At 38.4% G+C, this 26,062-nt stretch overlaps 1 protein-coding gene across 3 annotated transcripts in view; it reads left to right on the forward strand.

Moving 5' to 3' along the window:
- The window catches only part of RBKS (ribokinase), a 1,304,045-nt gene that overhangs the window by 816,546 nt on the left and 461,437 nt on the right, over positions 1 to 26,062 (forward strand). For all 3 annotated transcript variants that reach the window (XM_044085234.1, XM_044085217.1, XM_044085225.1), the window contains exon 6: positions 13,309 to 13,400. In XM_044085234.1, coding sequence (XP_043941169.1) covers positions 13,309 to 13,400 — 92 coding nt within the window. The remainder of the gene's footprint in view (positions 1 to 13,308; positions 13,401 to 26,062) is intronic.

The following is a 26,062-nucleotide window of genomic DNA, read 5'->3' on the forward strand; positions in this document are numbered from 1 at the left end:
TGTGCTAAAGCTCAAAAATCTCTGGGCATATATGTTAGAGGATTTCTTCCAGTTAATGGAGAGGAATTGAAGTCCTCTAGAAGAATGGTTTAATGCAGTGGGCTGAGCAGGAAGTGAAGGGGATCCTGTAGATAGCCATGATGTGATAATTGGTCTTATTAATGGTAAGTTGGAAGTGAATGAATTTTAGATAGTTATCTAGTCTTATTAGTCTAGAAGTGTGGTGTTTCTTTTTTTTCATATGTAGAGATACCACCACTATTAGTGCCTTCAGACTCTTCAAAGATAACCTCTGTCTAGAAACCAAAACATTTTATTGAACAAAAGCTGATTTGTATTTACTTAAAGGTTAAATAAATGTTTCACTCTTGGTTTGTGGCTCCTGAGCAGTTCATTTCATCTGGGAATATTTTTTGGTTACAACCTCTCTCTAGCCAACAGAGCCTCAAAGGATCCAGTTCTTTGTGACCACCTACACATCTGCAAAATTAATAACACCCTAATCATCCACTCAAGAGATCTTAACTTCCACCAAAACATACATTGGACTTGATGGTGAAATATTTATAAATCCCAGGGAATCCATCTTTTATGAAATATCTATTTCCTTTGAATATAAATCAATTTAGCTCCCTTCCCCTCTTGAAGAGATGGTAATCCTATGGGCTAGGCTTGTAAAGGCTCCAGGGCAATTAGCCTAATACACACCTATGAACCTATGAACCTAAGAGTAACCTGGACGAGTGTAGGGCTAATTGTAAATATTCCTCAGGTCTGGCCATCAGGCCGTTACTGAAAAGGATCACAACTAGGTATAAATCAGTTTTGTAATTGGGAGCTATGATTTATTGTGGTTAGGTTACTAATGGTCCTTTGCATCAACAGCCCAGTATTAACTATGGACTTCTGAACTACTCTATGAAGTAAGTACCTTGAGGTTAAATGGAGAGAATCTTGTTATGAATATAATCCAAGCAGGAATTTGTCATCCAGTAGCCATCATCAGTACATCATTAGTTTATAAACTACAGGATTAAAGTCAGAAATTGTTTGCATCAGTATGTGCTAAAGTAAATGTTTTGTTGATACAAGAATATCCAGTGCAGTTAATCTTATATCCCTTTTAAACTAAACTAGAAATGTGAGGATGTTTCACTTAAAATGCAACAGAGACCAAATGCTACTATTTTAGAGCAGCTGGAGTATTTTTCACTGTTCTCTGGATGTATCAGATTAGGATTTGTTATATTGACCTTATGTTGACCTTGAAATAGTTGGTTTATTTGTACTACACAGTACACAGCTTGTTTTCTTTGTTGTGGAGTGCATGACTGAGCATCCCATTCCAGGTGATCTATGTTTTGTGTGTCATATTTTTGCAAACTGGATATCAGGTTGTTAGTAAAAGGGAAAAGGAAGGTTTATTTTGTCATTGACCATACCAGTGATGTTTAGGAGATTTCATTGAGAAACTTTCCACTTTGTAACTGCTAGCACAATGACTTAGAATCCATAGCCTTTTAAAATATGTTGTGATGTCCCATACTGGGGAGGAGCTTAGTGAACATACATCAAAATAATGAGGTTTCTGGTCTTTTGCACTCTGTTAATGGCACACGTATTATTACACCTTAATAACAAATCACTGCTAATCTCCACTGACCTGTAGTTAGATGCTATTCATTCATGCTTTTGTCATAAATCATAGGATTATAAGATCATAGTGGGTTACTAGGCCATTGGCCCTAGGACCTTTACAACTCTAGCCAAGTACAATCCCTCTTCCTAAGAATATCAAGGTATTAAGCGGAACTAAGTCAGCAACTACTTACTGCCCCTGTCCAAGAGTGGCACAGGTGAATCTCCTGGGGTGAATTTGTGGTTTCCCATCCAGTCATTCAAATTACGCTTAAACCGGATCAGCGAGGGGCTCTGCCTCACCTGAATTGGAAGTTTATTTCAGAGGAGAGGGGGGCAGGGACTATGAAGCTGTTAATGCCAGCCCATATTAGGTTGTAATTGGCTTTGGAGAAGTTTTTTAGTCTAGTTGCTGGTAATGGAGGGTCAGATAGTATTGTTACTTCTAATGAAATTGATTTATGATCAGACCTCACTAGAGAGGCCACACACGTGGGGTGGTGCAGGTTATGATCAGACCTCACTAGAGCGGTCACATACGTGGGGTGGTGCAGGGATCACCCATGTTAGTGAACACCAGATCCAGAATGTTTGGGCCCCTATTGGGGGTGTCAAAAAACTGGTCAAGGGCATTGGAGCTGATGAAGTCTAAGAACCTTTAGGCAAGTGTGTTAGTACACATATAATTTATCCAGTCTATGGATGGGTAGTTAAAGTCACCTAAAACCAGGGTGTTTGGTTGTATCTTGAGTGATTCAAGTAGATCCAAGTATGCAGTGTGAGTATCCTGGTTCATGGAGGGGTTCCTATAACTGGCAATAACTTGGAGAGGGGTCTTACCTACAGTCAATTGGACCTAGTTCAAGGGAATCATTTTTTTTTTTAACCAATCTAGAGGTGTATTTATCTTTGATGAATATTGATACTCCACCTGCTTTACTTCTCACTTTTTCAGTTTGTGGTCTGAATCTGTGGAATGCATTATAACTTAGTATGGCCAGGGTGCTTTCCGTGGCCTTAAACCAAGTCTCTGTGACTGCACAGATGCCATCATCTTCTAAGCTGAGGGCTGCTTTTAGTGAATGCAGTTTTAGGTTTAGATTGCTAGCGTTTAGCAGCATAAACTTGAGGTTACTTTTTGAAGATATTTTTATGTTGGGAATGTTGTTGCTGTGAGTGACATTGCCTGAAAAAGACACTATGGGGGAGGCAAGAGCCTTAGCCAGTAACCAAAATCCCAGAGATGACAGATGAAGACCATCTCTGGCAAAGCAGCATAGTCTATCTGTCATATCATCCCAGGCTGATAAGTACTGGATCCCCTTAGAATGACACCAGAAAGTAAGCCAGTTGTTGAAGTCAATTATTTTTTGCTTATATTGTGGTGTCATCTTAGGTGAAGGTAGTGTGCTGTTCAAGGCTAAGAACATACCTGCCTGAGACATGAAGCTCAGTCATGTCTCTCTCTCTCTCTCTTCATGTAGTCCATTGAGGTACGTCTCAAGTCATTCACACCAACATGAACTATGTTGGACTCATAACAGTACTTGTTGTGAAGAAACTTGAGTGTGTGTGTGATCTGGAGGTTTCTGCCACTGGACAGACAGCTGACCATAACCACCTCCTTGTCCAGCCTGGTGAGTGGGACATCTGTGTGCCTCACTATAGAGTTGCCTATGAACAAAATATTTGGTTTAGATCAGCTTTGCCTTAGGGGCTTGTCTGGTGAGACACGTGCTTGTGGTTTTATGTGTATTTAGTGCTGCAGGTACTGTATTAGGTGTAGCATGTTTGTGTTTTGGAGGTCACTGGTGTTTAGGTAAATTTTTGGTGCGTACCTCTACGTATATCCATTGTTTATTAACTTTGCATTTCTGATAAGTACTGTGGCTTTTTGTTTAATGGGGTCCATTAAGATGATCTGCAGACTAGTGGTCCCCTTATATTTAACTTTCATTCTGTGCAAGGTTCTGGCCGCCAAGCATTATCTCATACATTTTGCCATTACAGTGTGGTAGCCAACTTTAGACTACCTATCTGTTACAATACTTGAGTGATTCTGTAGCAGTATGATTACCTTCTGCTGCTGTTCCCTGCTATGTTATATTCCTTGTAGAGACATGTCTTACTCTTCTCTCAGTTTTAGTTTGCCAAAGTGTTATAAGCAGCTTAGAAATGGCTTATCCACGTACATCCTCTGTGGTATAGCAGTTGTGAACATTTTCCATCAGTCTGAGAATCTCTAGAATTATTCTTTGCTGACCTGCACACTGAATGAAACAAATGGATCCACAGAGTGTCAGGGTAGGCTTTAATGGTCAACCAACTTTCCCATATTTTTGATATTCTATACTCTCTAAATTTTTCTGTCCTCTTCTGTGTTTTGCAAAGTCAAATGCTGTGCTGGAATAGAGCAGCAACATATATTATTTATTCCATGTTCTCCTATCCTGTTACTGTGAAAGCACTTTTAGAAAACTCACTCATTGTGAGTACGAAGAAGAAAAATAATTATATATACTTTTGTTTATGAGAATCAGTTAACAGTGACAGAAAAGATACTTAGCAACTTGTCATTTTATCATAAATTTCCTATTTGGGACAGGCAGAGTAAAATCCTAAGTTTTAAGATTTTCAAAACCTAAATGTAATATGGGGAAATCAAGCATGTACATGCCTGAAACATCCTAAATTCAAGAGTTTGTACGCGTTGTCTAACTGAACTGTTATTAGACTGATTCATCTGCTGTGTATTCTGCAAACATCACTTCAGATGTAGCTGCCTGCTACAGGATGCATCCAGAAGAGGTTTTCCACTTATTTTTTGTTTGTTCGTTTTTCATCAAAAGGTGGACATATTCTCAGGGGAACTGTAATTGCCAAGAATTTGTATTGTTACTAAAGAGTAGTGATGAAACTTTGAATGCTAATTCCATATAAAGACAGAAATGATACGTGTTAGATGTTAAACTAACATAGTGTCATTGATGAAACCAAATGTACTACTACTAATAATAATATTGGAACTTTTACAACATAACTATAGAGTGTCATTGTGTTTGGTACTTGAGAAATGAGTGTAAATATTAATAAGACTAACAAAAACCAAAACAGTCCTGGATAGAGAGCCATGTCAGAACAAGATCAGAGTAAAGTCAAAACAGATGAGGCTCACCACAGCAATATTCGTGGAAAATTTATTTAGAAGTTAAGAAATCACAGACTGCAGTAAAAGTAAGCGGTTTCATATTCAAACAACTTTTCATCAGACTTCAGTACTGCCAAAACCATTAACCACATTTTAAATAGCACTCTAATCAACATCTCCCAATCACTGAAAGGACATAATAATGACATCATGTAAGTACTAAAATTCTAAAAACTATATATAATGTGTTTATCATTTAAACTCTTCTAAAAAGCATTTGTATTCATATAAATCCATATACACAGATATATTGATTGAATATTTATATATTTATATATGTATGTATATATATATATATATATATATATATATATATATATATATATATATATATATATTCATTTATTCCTTGATTTTAATAATCATATTCATGATACCTTAGTAGTAATTAATGGATTTATATGAATACAAATGCTTTTTAGGAGAGTTTAAATGACTACTCAACTTTTTCAGACATTATCTTTGTGACAGTAAATTAATGGTTTCCCATGCCACACAGGTCTCCAACATGGACTCATTTTCTTTATGTCTCCACCAGTGATCTATACTTGGACCCGTTTTATTTTCATGTTTTCCTAACAATCTAACAGAAAGTCTTTCAGGTTTAAACATCAAGACACAAGAACACAGATGTAATGTAATTTGTTGGACCAACATAAGCTTTCCAATTACTTGAGCTTTCAGGAAGTAGGAGCCCTTCATTTGGAGTTAAGTTACTTATGTTAGATATAAAATGTACATATTAATTTGTGCGTAGAATGGGAGGTACATCATTTCTTTCTTATTGGCTAAAAAACGACAGGTGAGGAAAAATTCTTTGAAGTCTGCCTGGGGTACAAATACCTATGCAGACACTTCCAAGCAAAGATCCTAAACCTTCTGGACTTGGTTGCATACTTGGGAGCCATACATATGTCTTCCTATTGTTTTCTTGTAAATTGCTTTTCAGTCTCTTCCCAATTCCTCAGGCAGATAGCAAATGTTAGAGGTATGATGGAGAAGAAAGCATTAACTGGAAACATATGTCTTGGGAGTGTAATGAGTTGGCAGGTGTTACAAATTCCCTACAGAGCACTTTATCAGAAATATTGGGTGAGCAAATGGCAGTAAGTAAGGTGGGGTACATGATCTGAATTGCCTAGACATAGTAAGGCCTTATTAAGTTTAATTTTGTTGTCTACCAAAAGAGCAATTACTGCAAAATGGAAATCAAAGTCTGGACCAACTGTATTTGAGGTACTGAATATTATAAAAGAGGTAGAAGAACTGGAAGATGGATCTTTAGAAATGGGAAGGAGCAAATTGCATAAAAGTAAATGGAAATTGTGGGAAAAATATGTGCATAATAATATTCAGGAGGAGGACGAATGAGGTTTAAGGGAAAGCTGGAATTCAGCATTTATTTTAATGTTGGATTGATGATAGTAAGTAGCAAAGAAAACATATGAGGTATGTTGTATTTGAATGAAAAAAATGTTAAAATAGTTTGTTTTCTTTTCTGTTAATGTATGTTTGCCCATGTCTTAAGTGATAATTTAATAAAGGTGTTTAAAAAAAGACACTTGAGAAATGCCATTGTGGAAAAGGAAAAAAATGTGCAGCTCAGAGACAGCAACACCTCAGATGCAGACTGTGTGTTTGTTTTTGTGTATATTTGTGTGTTTATGAGCCTGAAACTTTAAAAGACTAGCTCTAATCATCACGATGTAGATAGATGGCCCTATCATCATGAAAGATGTTAAAAGTAGTAAGGAAGTCCAGAATAATCTACAGAAAGAAGGACTTCAGTAAGCTGTACAGTTTAGATACACAAGAATAACTTAATAAAAACAAGTTATGTTCTTTGTTGCCCCATAGAAATTCTCAGTATGGTTGACCCTGAAAGTAAACCTAGCTCAGTAGTCAACAATTATAAATGCCTAGGGGTATGGCTAGAATATCCCCTAAGTTTTAAGATACATGCTGAAAAGGTTGTGAACAATGTATGAAAACAGCTTAAAATTACCATCTCTGTGGCACAGAGGGATAATGATTTGACTGTGGCTCAGGTGACTTGGCTTTGATTAGCTGTATGGACACTGAATGGGTTATCAGAGAAAATAGTGGAAATAATTGAGGCAATGCCTACTCACCTGTCTCAGGCAGAAGGCTGAGCATAAATGACCAGAGTGAAACTCCATGTTAGATTCCACAGTAGAGGCCAGATGACACAAGGAGGCACTTGTCAGAAGAGAGGGTGGGATTTGAAGTTTGTATTACTTGTAAAAGTGGGTGAAGCCCCTTGCATCAACCCTTTGCAAATCCACACCTAAGACATATGTGGGTTTGTACACAGGGGAATATCAGGCTGCAGATGTGAAAATCCAATCACCCTCTGCAGGTGACAGCATTACTCCCATTATGCTGGAGCCTCACCCTGTGGGAAACAAATGACTGACTCCATAGAGTGTCCAGAGTAGGCTTAATGATCAGAGACTGGAAACCAGATTAATTAAGTTAGCCACTATGGTGGGCATTCCAAAAACTCATAAAAATTGTGATGATCCCCCCCTGAGACCCATAGTGTCGGGTAGTGAATCTAAAACTTTTAAGATGGGCAAGTTCATTGATACAACCTTAAAGAACATTTACACATTAATTCCACATATGGTTAAGGATTCGTGGTGTTTCCTTTCAAAGTATCCAGTTTCTGGCCCAGAGAATTTTGACACTAAATTTATCATTACCATTGATGTGATTGATTTATTCTCATGTATCCCTAAGGAAAAGGGGTTAGAGGCCTTCTCTAACAGCTTGAGGAGGCACACGGATTTACAATGGGATACCATCAGCCTGTTAACTGAAATGATGACACTAGTTCTAGAGAATAATTATATTTACTTTGAAGGTGAGATCTTCCAGCAGACTAGGGGTGTTGCGATGGGGGCGGCTTGCGCCCCCATCTACGCTAACCTGGTCATGCTTCATTGGGAAGATGAAATTTTGTTTAAGAACCCACTTTTTTCCAAAGTTACATACTACTCCAGATTTCTGGATGATATATATTTGTTGTGGCAAGGAACTTTTGATGAATTGCAGATCTTTATAGATTTTATCAACAGCAGTAGTGACTATTTGAAGTTTACTTATGCCTTTGACTCTAAGGGCTTGCCATATTTGGATACATTAGTAACTCATCATAATGGGAAAGTGAGTTCAAAAATTTTTAGAAAGTCCACCTTTTCGAATAATTATCTGGAGTTTACTAGTTGTCACCCTTCCAGACTGAAATTTAATGTCTTCAAGGGACAATGCATTAGGGCTGTTAGAATGGTATCGGATCCAGCGGATTTACAGATGGAATTTTCACAAATTCAGTGTTACTTTAGGGAACGTGGTTACCCACAAAACATGATGGATGATATCATCACAGATATTATGAGGAATCGGGGCACAAAATACATACCGCTCTTGGGTTCGGGTGACATTCAAAACCTGCCTGTTTTGAATAATAAAGGATTGGGACCCAGTTATCTAAGAGCATGTATTATACCATACAACATAGGGTCGGATAAAATTAAACAAATTATTGTTCAATTTTGGCACCTGATTAGCAGTGACCAATACTTAGTTAATATATTGGGTAAGAAACCCAAATTTGTATATCGGATGGGTTTCAACATGAAGAAATTATTGGAACACCACATTAAAGAAGTGAGTAATACAATAGCTGTAAAGAGTAGTAATAAATGTGGTTTTTGCAATTTCTGTAAATACATGTATTGTAAAGGTGATTTAAGATTAGAGAATGGACACAAAAGTATAATAAAATGTAAAAAGGGAAATTGCAACACACGACAGGTTATTTATTTAGCCAAATGCGATTCCTGTGAGGCTTTTTATGTGGGACGTACTGAACGATGCATAAAAAAGCGCATTTATAATCACTTATATAGCATTAGGGTGAAGGATCTTACTAATGCTTTATCTAGACATGTACAACAGTTAGGAGAAACACACATGTTTAAATTTTTAATATTGGAAGCAATTCCGAGTAATCCTAGGGGTGGTGACATTAAAGCTCTTATTGCATATAGGGAAAGTTGGTGGCAACTATTCTTGGATGCGACCACACCACCAGGATTAAACGACAGCATTTCTATTAAAAGTCTTCTTACCTAGAATGTACTATTCTATTTGAAGTTTCCCCACTTAGAATGTACTAGCTTATGAATTCATATGTGTATACCAGTGACACTGTATATTGGTAGCCCAGTTATACTCTAAAGTTGAGACACACATGTATATTTTATATACATTGTATATACATTATGACAGTATATCATAGGAATACTTTTTACATACTTTACAGATACACACTACATATACAACATATATACATTTTGTATATATATTATTTTTGTATATATTTTACATATTTTCATACATACATACATTTTTATATATTTTTTCGTAATAGGAACCACATAAGCACTGTGTTTTTTCATAGCAATTTTATTATTCATTTTCATTAGATATCAATGTTTTTATATTTTCATATATATATTTTAAGGTTGTTATAGGCATTACAGTATTGAGCGATTGTTCAGCTTTTTAATAAGTGTTCAATTATACTTCAATAATATAATGCATTATGTTATTGATTTCATTTATTTTATATTTACATTATATATACTGATTTGATCAAGTCCGCTTACTAAATCTTTGAATAGTTTTTGGTAAATCTACAATTTACTTTTTACTTGGTTATTTGAGATGTCTACGAACCAATTATTGAGGTGCAACAATGAATTTTCGTTGCAATCTATGTATGATATTATAGATTTCAGTGAAGTACCTTTAAGATACGTCACGTTTTTTTTGGCGCCAAAAAGTTAATATAAACGAATTGAATGCTTTTACATGCAGTTCTGAAGAAGACCAAATTGAATTGGTTGAAAGCGCTAAACTGCATTTAGCGTTTTTTGTTTTGTCCGTTGAGTTATATGTAAGTTTTTCTGTTCCTGTGTTCTGTGGATGTTACAGTGTGTGTTCCGGTTGGCGTTATGTGGATTAAACAAGCATTTTAAGAATTGGAGAGTTGTCTTTTGGAACTGTTCCGCTTATTGGTAGACACCGGGGTGTTTTTTCAAAGGTTTGCATTCTTTTGGAATCCTGCTTATGAAACCAGATTAATAAAACTCTAAAGTTTCTTATCAATTAAGTAACATGCTGACATATGAGTAAAGAAGAGCAATAGAATGACTTTATGGCAAAATTAGAATATGCTTTTCCAGTGCTCTTTCTTAATTCATCTGTCAGCGTCAGTGTAAAACAACAAAGTCTAACAGTATAATCAGGCTTATCTCACTGTCAGACCCCACCCCCAAGCACCATTGCCTCACTGTACAGAAGAATATCCCTCATGTTGGCCAGTCTCACATTCAAGCAATTGTACCTTGAATTCCTCCTGCGCTTAACACATACACTGAAAATCTCCACTCAGTGCTGCTGACTGAAAATCCACAATGACGCCTGCCTTTAATCTGATAGCGAAGAAATAAGTTTTAATAAAACTTCCCCTGCCACTTGGAATTTCCTTCAATAAATGCAAGACCTAAGTGCAGTTGCTACAGGGAAATATCTGTTAAGTAAGTCTTCTAAGCTAACAAAGGAACATATTACTAGCACAATTCATATGAATTTTCAGCTCTACAGAGTGTACAAATAATTTAACTAACATAATTCTTCTGTGTTTTGAACTCTGTCAGTTATAGCAGTTATTCCCTAACTTTATATGTTTATAGACTGCGCCAACATAAGAAGCTCTGATATTTGAGGATTACTACTTTTTATGTATTCTAGAACACTAAACTTGTATTTATTTTTCATATTAGAATTTTCTCTGAAATGGTGCTGTGTTCTTTATATAAATATTTGTTAGGCATGCATTTGTGTACCTTATCAATAAATATTATATATATATATTTTTTGCAGTGGTCTTTAAATTCTTTATAACTTTGCAGCTAGCTCAGGTCATGACTTAAAAGCATTTTACCAGTTATCAAGTAAATGAATGAATAAACACAAGTGAGAGAATAAATATATAAAAAATTCTGGAGGGTGTGGTTAACTCAGCTGATCTCAGTTGTTGACTATTTTCTTCCTATGTTTTTTCTAAGTGCCAAAGTATAAAATGTATGTAATACATAAAAAAAAAACTATACTTCATAGTTTTGATAGTGAAAATGGTTGTTTTCCCTACTGTCAAAGTGGGGCATAGGCAATGATACCCAAAATGTAGATAGATGTTCTGTAACATAAGCCATTAATATAACCATGGAGTTAAATGTCTATTTACATGTAATACCAGTCATGTTGTTCATTTGGTGACATGTGGATACAGAGCATTTGTTTGGCATCATCCATTTTCAGTTTCACTGCAGCTTTCACTTATTTGTTCATTGACATCCAAAGGCTCACTTGTTTGTATTCTCTTCTTTTTATAAATACAAACATGGTGTGGCAGCCATTATTTATGTGTGTTAATCAGATAGATAGGTAGGTAGGTAGGTGGATCTTAAGTGGACCATTTCAAATCATAACCCTGTAACATGTCCCCCCAAAAACACATTAATGTAAGACATTGGGCCATGGTAGTACATTTGAATACTTCTCATAATGTTACAGTGGTAAAGTAATTTTAACAGCCATTGCAGATGTAACATTCTGAAAGATTTTGGCATTTATTTTGGTTAATTTCATATGAGGGGGCTGGTGCTCCCCCTTAACCTTCTAGTCTCCTTCTTAAAAATAAGGAAGTTGTTGGGGGGACGTTAGGTGGGCAAATAATGTAGACAGACATGCACAATTCCCAGGGGTGGGGAATATGCCCTTACCCAGTGTTTATTTCAGGTTGGTGCTAATAAGTATAATTAACAGGGGGTATAGGGGCATGGCCCCCAACATGACGAATGCAGGGGGATTGCCTCTCTGCTGAAAACAGTATTTTTATTTATTTATTTATTTATTTTTGTAAATGGTGCATGCACTGAGGCTGTATCTCACTGCTTGTATAGTTGCTTGACAATGTCATCATTTTCAACTGTGTGCATTGACATATGGTGTATTTGAGCTATAGTAATGCGGACACACAGACACACACACACACATATGTGTGTATATATATATATATATATATATATATATATATATATATATAGATACATTAACATATTTATTTTTATTTACCATGGAGCCTGGACTGATTATAGGAGCTGGTGATTACAAAAAGCGCTACACCTGTCTTAATGACTTCATTTGGATTCTGCACCAGCATTTATGGAAGGTCCAGTGTTCTGCATAATCATCATGGTATAAACTATAAACTTAATGGAACATGTGACGCACAGTGCGGCTATACACATTTTTACCTACATGAGAAAGTGTTTTTGCTGAATGTTACGCTTGCTGCATTAAAAGACCCCATGTAACTTAATTACAAAATCATAAACTCCTATTCTGTTTCTTACTGGTCTCTAATCTTGCCCCTTTTTTCTAAATAAAGAAAGAAAACAATGTCTGTGTAATGGGACCTTGTTCTTTTCACATTGTGTTGTTATTTCTAAACTGACCATTATAGACCCTTTGTTAAAACTTTTTGTGCCAGAAGCATCCAGTCCCCTGCATAACCACCTGTTTCATCTATATGTTTTAATTACAGCTTAACGTTAAATTATTTTGATTTCAAGTTGTTCAGTCTTCCTTTATTAGACTTGGGAGGAGTTTATATACATTTCTTTGGTTAGCAAGCCTTTGAAATTAGTACTTGTAACCACATTCTAGGGTTTTGGTTGACTCTCTTTGATTTTCTGTAATTAAATGTGGATCCGTTGATGAATCTTTAAATTAAAAAAGTCAGCAGTAGATTGTTTACAGTTAATTTTCCATCTTAACAGATACTTTTTCATATGTCAGTTTGTACTACTGGATAGATGAAGGAAGAAATTGTTTTGAGTAGCTGTGAATTTAGATTTCTGACTGCAGTTTTTTAATGAAGGTTACTTTGCTAATGGTTTACCTTTAAGGGAAGTTTTAATTCAAATATAAAAAAATACATGAGTTCAAATATGAAGAACGAATTTGTAAAATGTTCTGAGGTACTTTGGTAGAGTTACAGCAACTGCATTGTGTACACCAGGAACCTCACATCTTTTACCTTGTATGAAATGTTAGAGACAATATATCACAGTGAGGATTTTGATAGCAGATTGGCCACCTCTTGCTAGGTGTAACAAAATATAGTCTTCCAGTCTGTGATTGGGAAATGCAGAGGGAGAGAGAGAGAGCAGGGGATGGGGTGTTGCTACTTGCTTTTGATGACAGTTTTTGAGCTCATGCGTTTGACTGATTTTACCTAAACTATACAAGAGTATAATTATTAATACAACTATCTGAACAGTTTCTTGTATGTTTAATTGCAGTGAAAACCATTTTCAATCCTGCTCCTGCTATTCCAAATCTGGACCAAGATTTCTACACCTGCTCTGATGTCTTCTGCTGCAATGAATCAGAGGTATTTTCACAAATTTATTCTATAAAACAAATCAGAAAACAGTACCTCCTGAAAGCTCACTAGGAACCCTGGATTGCTGTTCTGTAGATATTGCCATTGGTATGTTGCCAGTACTTTGCTTTGTCTGTTACCTGTTGTTATCATTGTGGAGCTATAAAAAGGAAGTGAGATTTTTAATCTTTTTTTTAATCTTATTACTGGTATCCTACTGTCTTCTAGCTAGCAATTAGAAGTATGCTGTATTCCCATGACCCTGGTATCGTTTATTGTTTTCTACAGTTCTTGAAATTAAGTGATTCTAGTCTCTAACTAGCAGGGTGTATTTCAGTGATTGTTTAGCCTAATGAGTGGGGGTAACTCATCTGTTTACATTCCATTTAAGAATACAAGACAAGTAATTTCTTCTTCCTGCTATAGACAGAGTCATCTGAGGCATTTGTCTGCAGATCTGGTTGAAGAATTAAACCTAAACATTTTCTGTGTCCTTGTAACCAACACTACATTTATGTGACATAATTTCCTTTATTTTAAGAATACAAAGTAGGAAATTCTTGTACTGCTAATGATTTCCTGTATCCCTTCAGATTTATGACCTGGAAGTTATTGTTGCTCTTTCTGCAAGAGGGGATGTTTACAGTTGTTTCTGGGGAATAGCATGCTCTGTTTCCTTAGTCATAGTGTTGCACTAAACTATAAATATACGGGAGTAAAGTTTGCTTCTATGAAGTCATTTAAATATTCAGAGCCGTAAAAATGAAAAATGTATTTTAAAGACAAAATGGCACATGTAACGGCACATTGACACAATATGGTTACAGTTAAATAAAGGTATTACAAAGCCTAATACAGAGGAATGATATATTAAGTAAGAAAAAATTTGCTTAATTTCATACAGCGTGAACCTGTACATGCATAGTGCAAATATGTGGACAACTATAATGAGCTGAAAAAGAATATTGCCAATAGACGAAGTATTCTGAAGTTGCAGTTCATAGAGATGACATTCAATGCACACTGAGTACACTCTTTGGAACAGAGATGACTAGGTAATATATCCTAGGCAAAAATATCTGTGTTCTTTGTCTAAGAAATACATTTTACTTTGCTGGTGGCAGACAAAGGGAGGGACTAGTTTAGCCTGGGGTAGTGCAGGAAGAGAGCCAAGTTTTATTTGGGTAGTCTTTTAGTAGTTGTTTGAAGTTGGAGAGGTCAAAGATGGGTCTAATTTGCAGAGAAATAAAATTCCATCTTCAGCAACAGAGTATGAGTAGAGATTTTGCCAGAAGATTTGTGGGGTTTATATATATACTGAGAAGATGTTGTTCATTAGATTGAAGTATTCAATTAGGGTGCTAGGAATGGAGAACAGGAGTAAAGGTAGGGCAGTCATCAGCTTTGTGAATAAATACATGGATATAAGCTGTATGTGATGTAAGTGATGAAGCAGTTCAAGACAGTTAAAACCCTTAATTGCAATACAGTGGTGGCTGTGGTATTGTTTGTTGGTGGCAAATTTTGCAATCTTATTATATCATGCCACTAGCTTATTTTACCTGTAGCCTGAAGGTTGTTTAGGATGGGTGCACCATATATCAGAGATGGGAGAAGGTAAGTAGTGGCAAGAGCAGTTTTGGTGGTGTTTGCTAAGGAAGTTTTTATGCCTGTAGAGCATTCCAAAATTTTGGTGAGTCTTTTTTATGTTATTTTGAACATGCTGGCCAAATTGAAAATCATCATCTATAATCACACCAAGAAGTTTTGTATGGGAGACTGATTCAATTTTCAATTTTGTTGAGTGAAAAGGTTTTGAAATTTGCTTTATCAGGTGTGTGTGTGTGTGTGTGTGTGTGTGTGTGTGTGTGTGTGTGTGTGTGTGTGTGTGTGTGTGTGTGTGAGAGTGATATGGGGAAAATAGCAGCATCTCTGTTTTTTCTGTTGAGCATTATAGGTTCATAGGTTCCTAGGTAGGTACTAGGCTATCGGCCCTGGGGCCTATACAAGCCCAGCCAAAAAGGTACCCTGGCTTTTGCCACCCAAGAAAATTATTTTCCTGTGCCACTGTCAAGCAGAGCCACAGAGATGATCCTCGGGGTGAATTTCCTATTTCCCATCCAATCATCAAGATTTTTCTTGAAGAGTGCTAATGAGGAGCTTTGTTTGATATAGATAGGTAGTTTATTCCAGAGTATGGGAAGTCTCTGGGACAGGAATCTATCCCTCCAGCATGTTCTGTTTATTGTGGTGACAAGGTTTAGTTCCCTAGAGCATGTAGCTCGGAGGGATTGGGATTTCTTTAAGTGGAGCATGTCCAACAGCTCTGGGTTTGACATAGCTTTATATGTTAGGCAGAGATCACCTCTGAGTAGGCGATATGTGATGGAGTAAAGCTGGAGTTTTTTGAGACGGTCTGCGTAGGGCATCTGTTTGAGGCCGGTAATCCTCTTTGTGAGGTATTTCTGCGGCCTTACCAGTTGTTGTAGATGTCTTGTGAGGTACATACCAAAAGGGACATTGTACTCTATAATGGGTCTAATGAGTGATTTGTAGAGGGGAACAATGACCTCTTTTTTTCTGGATGAGAAACCTTTTGTGATGAGGTGTGCCACGTAGAAGGATTTCCTTACTACTGTGGCAATGTGATTATCAAAGGAGAGACTACTGTCCACCTGTGTCCCAAGGTCTCTTATCACACTTTCGGTGTTAAGTATACTAGCGCCTATGTTGTAGTTCATGGGTACAGAGTTTTTACCAAAGGGGATGACAATGCACTTTTTGGCATTGAGCTTGAGGCCATGGCTTTGACATCAGGCATCTGTCTCAGTGAGGCCCTTTTGTAGGATGTCCACATCGTTAGGAGTTTCAATTATGGCTCCTAGTTTGCAGTCATCTGTGAACTTCGTTAGCCAAAGACCTTCTGTGTTAGCCTGTACTTCAGAGAAGTAGATACCAAACAAGAGAGGACCCAGGACTGAACCCTGTGGTACTTCACTTGTCACTGGTCTGAAGTTGGATTTGGAGTCTGCTACTTTCACAGTGTGGGTTCTGTCAGTGAGCCAGTTGGCAACCCATCTTGTGACATAGGGATTTATACCTAGTTTAGTGAGTTAATCTATAATTCCAGAGTGGGGGATGGTGTCAAAAGCCTTGGCAAGATCTAGATAGGCTGTGTGAACCACCTTACCCTTGTCTACGGCTTTGGTGACTGGTTCAAAGAAGTCTATCAGGTTTAGGAGACATGATCTGTCTTTTACAAACCCGAACTGGGTGGGGTCCAGAGTTTGGAGACTACCAATATCTTTGTTTATAAGTTCCATGATGATACCTTCCATGGCCTTGCAGACCAGGCTCGTCAGGCTAATGGGGCGGTAGTTCCCGGGGTTCGTGGTGGCTCACCCCTTGTGGAGTGGGATAACCATCTTGTTCAGTATAGAATAGTACTAAACCACATTTACAAAGAGAACCACTTCAGCTAAGTCAAGTTCCTGAACTAACTTGGTTAACAGTTGCCACTGACATATTCGAGTGGAGAAATCAGCATTACTTAGTATTGGTAGATTCTCATTTGAACTGGTTTGCTATTGACTTACTACATAATCTAACATCCACTACTGTTATTAGCAAGTTGAAACATCATTTCTCAGTCCATGGTAGTCCACACAAAGGTATTTCTGACAATGGTACTCCATTTACTAGTCAGTTATTTCAGAAATTTGCACGAGAATGGGACTTTGTACAGTAGTCCGTAATATCCACAATCAAATGGACTAGCTGAATGTGCAGTGCAGAGTGCAAAGCAGTTACTTGAAAGGTCAAAGCATGACAGTACTGAAATCCTTTTGAATCTACTTAATCTCAGAAACATATCCCGTGATGATATACTTGGCTAGCCTACTCAGAGACGTCTGTCCAGGCAAACTAGAACAACATTGCCTATTAGTTCCAGTTTATTGAGGGCTAAAGCTAAAAACAACAGAACCATCAGAGCCCAGTTGTTCAAGAAGCATTCTATCCAGAAATCCAATTATGACAAATTGAGCAGATTTCTTTGTCCATTGAAAGAAGGAGAGACAGTGAGGATACAAACGGCGAAAGGCTTCGACTGGATTGGACAGGTAACAGGTGTTTCTACCGAGCCAAGGTCCTACCTTGCAGATTCTGAGGGTGTGGAGTGCAGGAGGAATCACAGGCACCTCCTTCCGGTACCAGAATTGTTACTGCAGCGTATAGACTCTAAGTCTCAGAATCACTCAGACATTGTTCCTGTTCCAGAACATGTCATACCATCTGATTCCAGTCCTAAGAATGTTCCTGACACTCCAAAGGTTGAAGACTCTAAGGAAACGCGTCCAGTTACTAAGCCCGAATCTCAGTTTTACATCACACGATTTGGTCACATGTCCAGACCGGGTGTGGATGTTAATTGATATCCTCTGTATCACATTTTCCAAAAAGAGGGCGAATGTAGAGCACAGTGTATATGCGTCTTTAAGAAGCATAGCAAGTGATGAACATGCACATATAAATAATGGGCACATGTTGTACCTAGTGCCATTTTGAAAGTGCAGCCAGAGAGTAAGCATGTGAGAATGAATGTAGTTAGTTTGTATATAAGTTACCCAAGTTAAAGTTAATAGCTACAACCGTAATGTGTTTGTACATAATAAAGCTGCTTGAAGAGAACCCACAAAGACTCGTCTGCTTTTTGAAAGGTAATGACATAGAAAGTTCAGAAGCACATTAACAGAAATACATCTTAAGTGCTACATTTCTGGCAAAGAGTCTTAAATTAACCAAAACATCTGATAATTCAGACTTCTCGGCCGGTATAAAATTAAGGCCACATTGTAATAATGTTAACTGGCGTCCCCACTTCCTCCCTCTGTTCGGTGACACATCGTGTTCTCGTTCTCCTATTCTCAACTGCTTCACAGGAAGCGGTAACTGTAGTTCCCCAAAAACCTGTGTTGTAGAAGAAGGAGCGGCCCTAGGTCAACTGGTGCCCTAGGCAAAAGGGCTCCATGGCACCCCCCACCACACTACCTGGTGCCCCCATCCTGGTCTACCTACACCAAATAAATACTGGAAAAGCGCCCCTTCTAGACCGGTGCCCTAGGCGGCCACCTAGTTGGCCTATGCCTAAGGCCGGCTAGTAACAGTAGAAGCATTCTTCCTCCTTACATCAGGTAAAGAGGGCTGTTTACAAATCCCTTCTGGCTGGGACTCCGTTCTTGTCGTTCCTTGATTAGAAGCAGATGCAGTTCCACTACTAGCAACTACTGACCTGGAAGGGGTGGCTGAACAGTCTGTTGTTACGTCAGTTGATGCTTCTGTAGCTGGCTGAGCTGTTGCATTAATGGCTGGTACATTAGTGACATTCTGTCTAGGCCACATAAACACATGACCATTTGTAAAGTCTGAGATGTCCCAATTCAGTTTCTTAATTTTTTGCATCTTAAGATACATCTCGTAAGCGGACACATTATCTACTATCAGATCAATAGCTGATAGACATGCTTCATGATCACAGCTATTTAGCAGACATTACGTCCGCTCTTCTATTGCTGTTAGTAGCTCACTCTCAATAGGTGTAAAAACTCTATTAAAAGGCGAATGTAAGCATAACTGTCTTATGCTTCAAACGTTGCCATTTAGTAAGTAGTTCACTATAGCTGTCCCCATAGGAAGGCATAAGCGTGACCCTCAGTCTTCTGGGAATCACTCGATGTTGCAAACAAGCTTCCATATGTAGCCTCTGCCACTGGAAGCGTTTTAATTTATAGAGGTCATTCTCCAAAAGTTTTAGATCTACTGGTGAGGATAAAGAAACATTAGCATTGTTCAGAACACTTGAATTAGAACTGTTAGAAAAACTAACGTTCAATAGCAGATTCACTTCCATCCATAGCAATCTGTTTAAACGATCATTACAAGAGTGCTTACCAACATTGCTGAGAACAGAGTCAATAGCAGCTATTCCATTAGTACTTTCAGCCATGTCCCCCAAGCAGCAATACACAAAGTTCAGTATACCTCCCAAAGGCTAGACTGAGAGACCAAAAAACAGCAAAATTCTCAAGTAAAAAAGTAGAGGAAATCCCAGAAGACAAAGCTGTAGCACAATTCTTTTAATAAAAACAAACCTTGACAACAAATGGTGAGCGCTTTTGCACCGAAGTGCTTATTCAGACAAATAACATCACAGCAAAACACATTTATATAGTAAAACAGTAGTCATCAATTATTAAAATGAGCAATTATCACTTAACTAGATCCCTTGATTTTAGAATAGGTCTTAAAGAAACCCCATCATTAAGGCCAGGTTTCCTTTCAGCACCAAACCTCAAAATCCACTGAAGTTCTCTCTGTTCGGTATAATTCTTTAAATCACCAACTCTGGGGGAGTGATTGTTATTTTAGGTCGAGCGTTCTATGTTAACTCATTGATGGAAATGTTATCTGATGACAATGTCTATGAAAAGGTTGAATAAGATTTCATTTGGGACTTGCAATTTACAACACTTTTTACTGTACATGATTGTGTACAGAATTTTCTTATTACTAATAGCCTGTCACAATATCTTAATGTGGAACATCCAGTTGTTCCAGTTTTTCAAGGACTCCCTAAAATCCATAAAGACATGGCAAAACCTCCTTTTAGACCTATAGTGTCAGGAAGGAAATGGTTGACTGAACCATTTTCTATATATGTCGATAAACAACTTTGACCAGTACTTTTGAAAGCTAAAACAGTGCTGAATGACACAAGGCAATTGTTAAAAGAATTGTATGCTTTCGTACATGATAATAGAGAGGTTGCCTCTCAATGTCTGCTAGTGACCTTAGTCGTTGAATCCCTGTTTACATGCATCCCTAATACTGATGGCATCATTATGGTTAAATAATACTTGTTAAAACACAATGGTTATGATTTGAAACACATTGATCTTTTATGTTTGCTTTTGGAAGTTATTCTTGAAAATAATGTGTTATGTTTCAGAATACATATTATTTACAGAAAAAGGGTGTAGCTATGGGCATGTCATGTGCTAATAGCTATGCCAATATGGTATTGGCTCATTGGGAAGAACATTATGTTTTTGGGACTCATTACAATACTTCAGTTATATTTTACAGAAGGTTTGTTGATGATGTCATACTTTTTTGGAAGGGTGACAACCAACAATTGAATGAGTTCTTGAATTATTTGAATAGTACCACCTCCTTTCTAAGGTTCACTTCTCCTGTATAATTGGAAGAAGTAGTTTTCTTGGATGTTAAGACTAATAAGGATGCCACAGGTAATTTTACAACAAGGCTCTTTAGAAAATCTTGTAGACAGAACACATTATTACAGCGTAATAGCATGCATCTGACATGTGTACAGGAATGTTTTGAAGGGACAAGGGATGAGGATGTCAAGACTGAATAATACTGAAGAAGGTTTTCTGGCAGATTTGGGTACACTTTCGAATGAGTTCTTGACCAGAGGCTATAGTAATGTTGAAGTGGAGACAATGACAAAAGAAGTCATGAATCTTAGGATGGGGAGGACTAAGCCATACTTTTCTGAAGATGGTGACTATTTTGATAGGAGAACATGTCCACAGAGAGGTGGATGTATTCCCCTGACCCTGTCATTTGCTAGTGACATTAAGCAGGTCAATGATGTTATCTATTCTAATTGGGGCATCCTTACCTCAGACTCTCGTATTAGAGACTTGATAGGTGAGAAATCCCTTATTAGTTATAAAAATAAAAAATCTTTGAAATGACGTATCTGTTACAGAGACAGTTACAGTGAGTTCCCCCGATCACAGTCTTTTACATGGACTCGTCCCTGTGGCAGCTGTAGATATTGTGTTCATATAGATGGTACTAATGAATTTATACATCCTGTCTCTGGACAAACTTTTTTCTTTAAAGTTAATGTTAATTGTAAGACCAAAAACTTAAATCTTAAATCTTTAAGACCCATTCTAAAATCAAGGGATCTAGTTAAGTGATAATTGCTCATTTTAATAATTGATGACTGCTGTTTTACTATATAAATGTGTTTTGCTGTGATGTTATTTGTCTGAAGAAGCACTTCGGTGCGAAAGCACTCACCATTTGTTGTCAAGGTTTGTTTTTATTAAAAGAATTGTGCTACAGCTTTGTCTTCTGGGATTCCTTCTACTTTTTTACTTGAGGATTTACCATTGATCTGGACAGTATAAAACACTTTGTTCTTCGCCTATAAATTCACTGTGTCGTCCCTTTCACCAGTTACTGATGTATCATCTACATAGAAAGTAGAATGCTGCAATTCTACTTGATCGGTTTGCTTTTTTGAGTGACCTCTCTTTCTAACTGTGTGAGGTTTACTTGATTTGCAAAACCTTTGAAAATGGTTCCATTTTTTTACACTTGTGGCATTGCTGACCAAATACTAAGCATTTTTCTCTTTTAGACTCATGATTTGCACCACAAATGCGACAGTTAACAATGAAGCTAGATTTGGGTTTTGCTGACTCACACTTGTGCTGCAGTGAGCATTTTGCTGATTCATCCTTGTACTGTACAAAGCATGCTCCTTTCTTAGAACTGGCTGTAAAACAATGGGGTTTCCCTGGCAAAACAGCAGGGGCTGTGTCTGCCATGTGCATAGGCTTGCTTCTGTTTGCCACGTGTTGCATGCTATCTACATTTGCTCTGGAGCCTACTGAAATTGTACTATTGTCATTTGTAAACCTACTTGTGTGCCTTTCTGTAACCTCATGTATTTGAAAAATCTCAATGGATTTACTCAACGTTAAGTTACTGTCACAAAGCAAAATCTTTCTCACAGCAGCACTATTAATGCCACACACAAGCCTGTCCTTTATCAACTCATCTTTTAAGTCAACACATTTTAGCCTTGTTTCTCAGGTCAGTAATATAAGCTGCAAAAGTTTCCCCTGGTTTCTGATCTTTTGTGTAGAACAAATGCCTCTCTAATGTAATATTTGTTTGGGGGTTGCACATTTCCCTGAATTTGCACTTCAAACACTTGGGGTCTTCCCTTGAGTCAGCCTGCACAACAATATGATGATTTTCACCTTCTCCCTCATATACTGCTGGTGCATACACCAATGAATGCTCTCTTTCAATGGCCTCTGACCCAGCTAGGTTTAGCAAAATGAGTGCCCTGGTGTGTGCATCCTTGTCAGAATAAGCTGCTTATATCTTTCTCAAATATTCTCCAATTCTCTGCAATATTTTGATCAAATACAAGTGGTGAGGGCTTTCAAAATCCTTCTACCATATTAACACATACCAGTGAGGGATTTTTACAGTTATGCACAAATACACACTGTAATGCCCATGCACTGGCCCAGTAATCAAGGAGCCTCAATCCTCACCACTAACACCAGTGAGGGACATGCACATTGGGAGGATGACAAGTACACACACAGTAAAGTACAATTTCCCTTAAGAGCACACAGAGATCACAGCCTCTACTAGGCCAGTCGCCGGTTCACTGGTTCTCAGTGAGGTGCTTTCGCAGCCCCTGGCACCCGGTACCTCAGAGCCACAGGCCACTACCGACTCCCACGTGGAGCCGACTGGGCCTCTGGATACTCAAGGTATTGGACACTCGGAAATCACTCCCTCAGATGGGTCCGGAGCCGCTGAGCAGGCATTGGCTTCTGAGGGTGTCTTCAGACCTACACAACTATATATTAAGCCATCTTCAGCTTCAAAGACAGACTAAAGCAGCTCTAAAGACAAAGAAACAAGTACAGCATTCTCCTACTCAGACTTCCATGCCTAAAAAACAGATGCTCAAAATGGCCGAAGACCTAATTACTTTGATCAGGGGCTCCCATCCCCCTCCTGATAAGAGGCCTAGGCAAGAGGCAGAGTATGATTCTTCTGATCAGGTATCTATTTCCTCTGATTCCTCTTCTGAACAGGATTACTCCATGCCTCCCTATGAGGATTCTGATGCTGAAGAATCCATTCCTTCAGCCTCTCCTCCTGAGGATTATTCTTTTGGGGAAACACTGCATACTATGAGGGAACATTTCCACTGGGAGAGCCAAGATTTTTCTCAATCTAAGAAAAGGCTCAGAGACTTTCTGCTTCTTCCTCAGCACAGACCCCTTGCTATTCCACCTGTTCTACACATTGTAGATGATGTATTTTCAGAGTCCGGTCTGTCCCCTGACTCTTTACCCCCTGCACTTGCTAAGCCAGACAGATACTACAGGGTCCCGGATTCTCATAAATTCCTATATAAAAACCCTGCTGCTGACCCAGAAACTATATCTCAGGGTCCCAAGGGGGTTAAAGCTTCCACTGTAAAAAACCCAGTCCCCTCTGATAGGGATTCTAGGGCTCTAGACTGATGGGGGGAAAAAGTTTACACTTCTGCCACCCTGGCTGTAAGGGCTTTAAATTGTCAGTTTCATATGCTTAAATATCAGCAATATTTATTGTCACTACTTAAACAGAAAATGTTGACAAATACTGAATGTTCAGAGAACAAGGAATTGCAGGATTTATTGCATGCAAATGAACAAGTGGGAAAGCATACTTTGCAATGTGGTTATGATTCACTGGAGGCCTCTTGCAGGGCCGCTGTTACAGGTTCTGTTATTAGAAGGCATGCTTGGTTAAAGGAACAGAATCTGCCTGATCATGTTAAAACAAAATTATTAGATGCACCATTACAGCATGATACTTTGTTTGGTACTAAAGCAGAAGACGTGTTGAAAAAAATGGAGGATAAAGCAAAATCCATGCAGACAGTCAAGGATCTCTTACAGGTCAGCCACCCAGGTTTAGCAGGAACTGGCCTTCTCAAAATTGGTCCTTTCCAGTCTCAGACAGACCACAAAGAGGCAGATACAGGCGTCCCAGAGGCAGATCTCAGCCCCAAGGCTCATACAGGCCTAAACAATGGGGTGCTCCTACCTCCACAAGCGGAGAAGACAAATCACAACCTTACAGGAAACAGTCCCAATGACTTTCCTGTACCAGTTCCAAGCAGTTTTCTTTTGACAGCCCCCTTAGGGGGAAAACTAGTACATTTTTCATCAAATTGGCAAATGGTTAGCCAAGACAAATGGGTCGTGAACATAGTGTCCCAAGGCTACAGGTTCCATTTTCACACTCTACCAAGGTCAAAGGGCATGCCAGACCTGCCACACAATCAATGGGCAGAGGCACAAAAGCAAATTACAGCCCTCATGGACATGAGGGCCATTCAGCAAGTACCACAACAAGAGCAGGGGCAAGTATTTTACTCCAGACTTTTCCTAGTACCCAGGAAGGACAAAACCTGGAGACCAATTCTGGACCTGTCTATACTAAATACGTTTCTGGAAGTTCCAAAATTCAAGATGTTGACTCTACAGCAGCTACTGCCCATGCTGGGCAAGAGGGCTTGGCTCGTAACTTTGGACCTAAAAGAGGCATACCTGCGTGTCCCAATCAGACAATCTTGCAGATACCTCAGATTCATAGCTGGCTCAATGCATTACCAATTCTTTGCACTGCTCTTTGGCTTATCTACTGCGCCCAGGGTCTTCACAAAATGCTTGGCACCAGTAATTGCGTTTTGCAGACAAAAAGGAATTCAAATATATCCCTATTTGGACGACTGCCTAATTCAAGCAGAGAACAAAGACACACTTCTAAAACATCTGGCGTTTGTAAAGAGATTACTAATTGGCCTAGGGTACACAGTAAATGAAAAGAAATCAAAATTAGTGCCCTCTCAAGAGATAATATTCCTGGGTGCAAGCTTAAATACAACTGCCCAGATGGCTTATCTCACACCAGACTAGCAAAAACAACTGACTACTTACTTCAAGAAATTGGCAACAAAAACCCACTTATCTGCAAGGAAAATCCTGCAGGCCTTGGGTTTCATGGCATCCTGCATTCTACTAATTCCATATGCCAGACTGCATATGAGGAAACTACAATGGTATCTGAAAAGTGTTTGGACTCAGCATTTCCACAGCCTGGAGAGTGTAATTGCACTCATTCCCTGCCTAAAACAGGAGTTTCGATGGTGGGCAGGAGTCTGTCACCACAACAAGGGTCTGCCATTCAGTTTACCCACAGCCAGACAGACACTGACAACGGATGCATTAGATTATGCCTGGGGGGCCCATATGGCAGGAAAATGTATTCAGGGCACATGGCCTGCAAACCAGATGCATCTTCACATCAATCAAAAAGAGATGCTAGCTGGTCAAAATGCCCTGACAGCTTTCAAGGACCTGCTTCATCCAGGACAGTTACTGATAAAGACAGACAACACTACGGTCATGTGGTACATAAACAAGCAGGGAGGTACACATTCCTACCCCCTCTGCAGACAAGCAATGACCTTATGGGACACAGCATTGGCTTTTCAAGTTCACCTGCAAGCACAGTTCCTGCCAGGAAAAACAAATACTCTGGCAGACGAACTAAGCAGAAACCTCATGGATCCCCACAAATAGAAACTGGATCCACAAGTCTTCAGCATGATAATAAGGAAATGGGGATGCCCAGACATAGATCTATTTGCCTCCCCTCACAACTGTCAATTGCAGAGATTCTGCACAAGGATTTATCACAAGCAAGCATGGAAAGTGGACGCCCTATCATTCAGCTGGAAAAATCTAACAGTTTATGCTTTTCCC

Source organism: Protopterus annectens, chromosome 1.part1 (assembly GCF_019279795.1).
Source record: "Protopterus annectens isolate FY-2018-M chromosome 1.part1, PAN1.0, whole genome shotgun sequence".
Taxonomy (NCBI): domain Eukaryota; kingdom Metazoa; phylum Chordata; order Ceratodontiformes; family Protopteridae; genus Protopterus; species Protopterus annectens.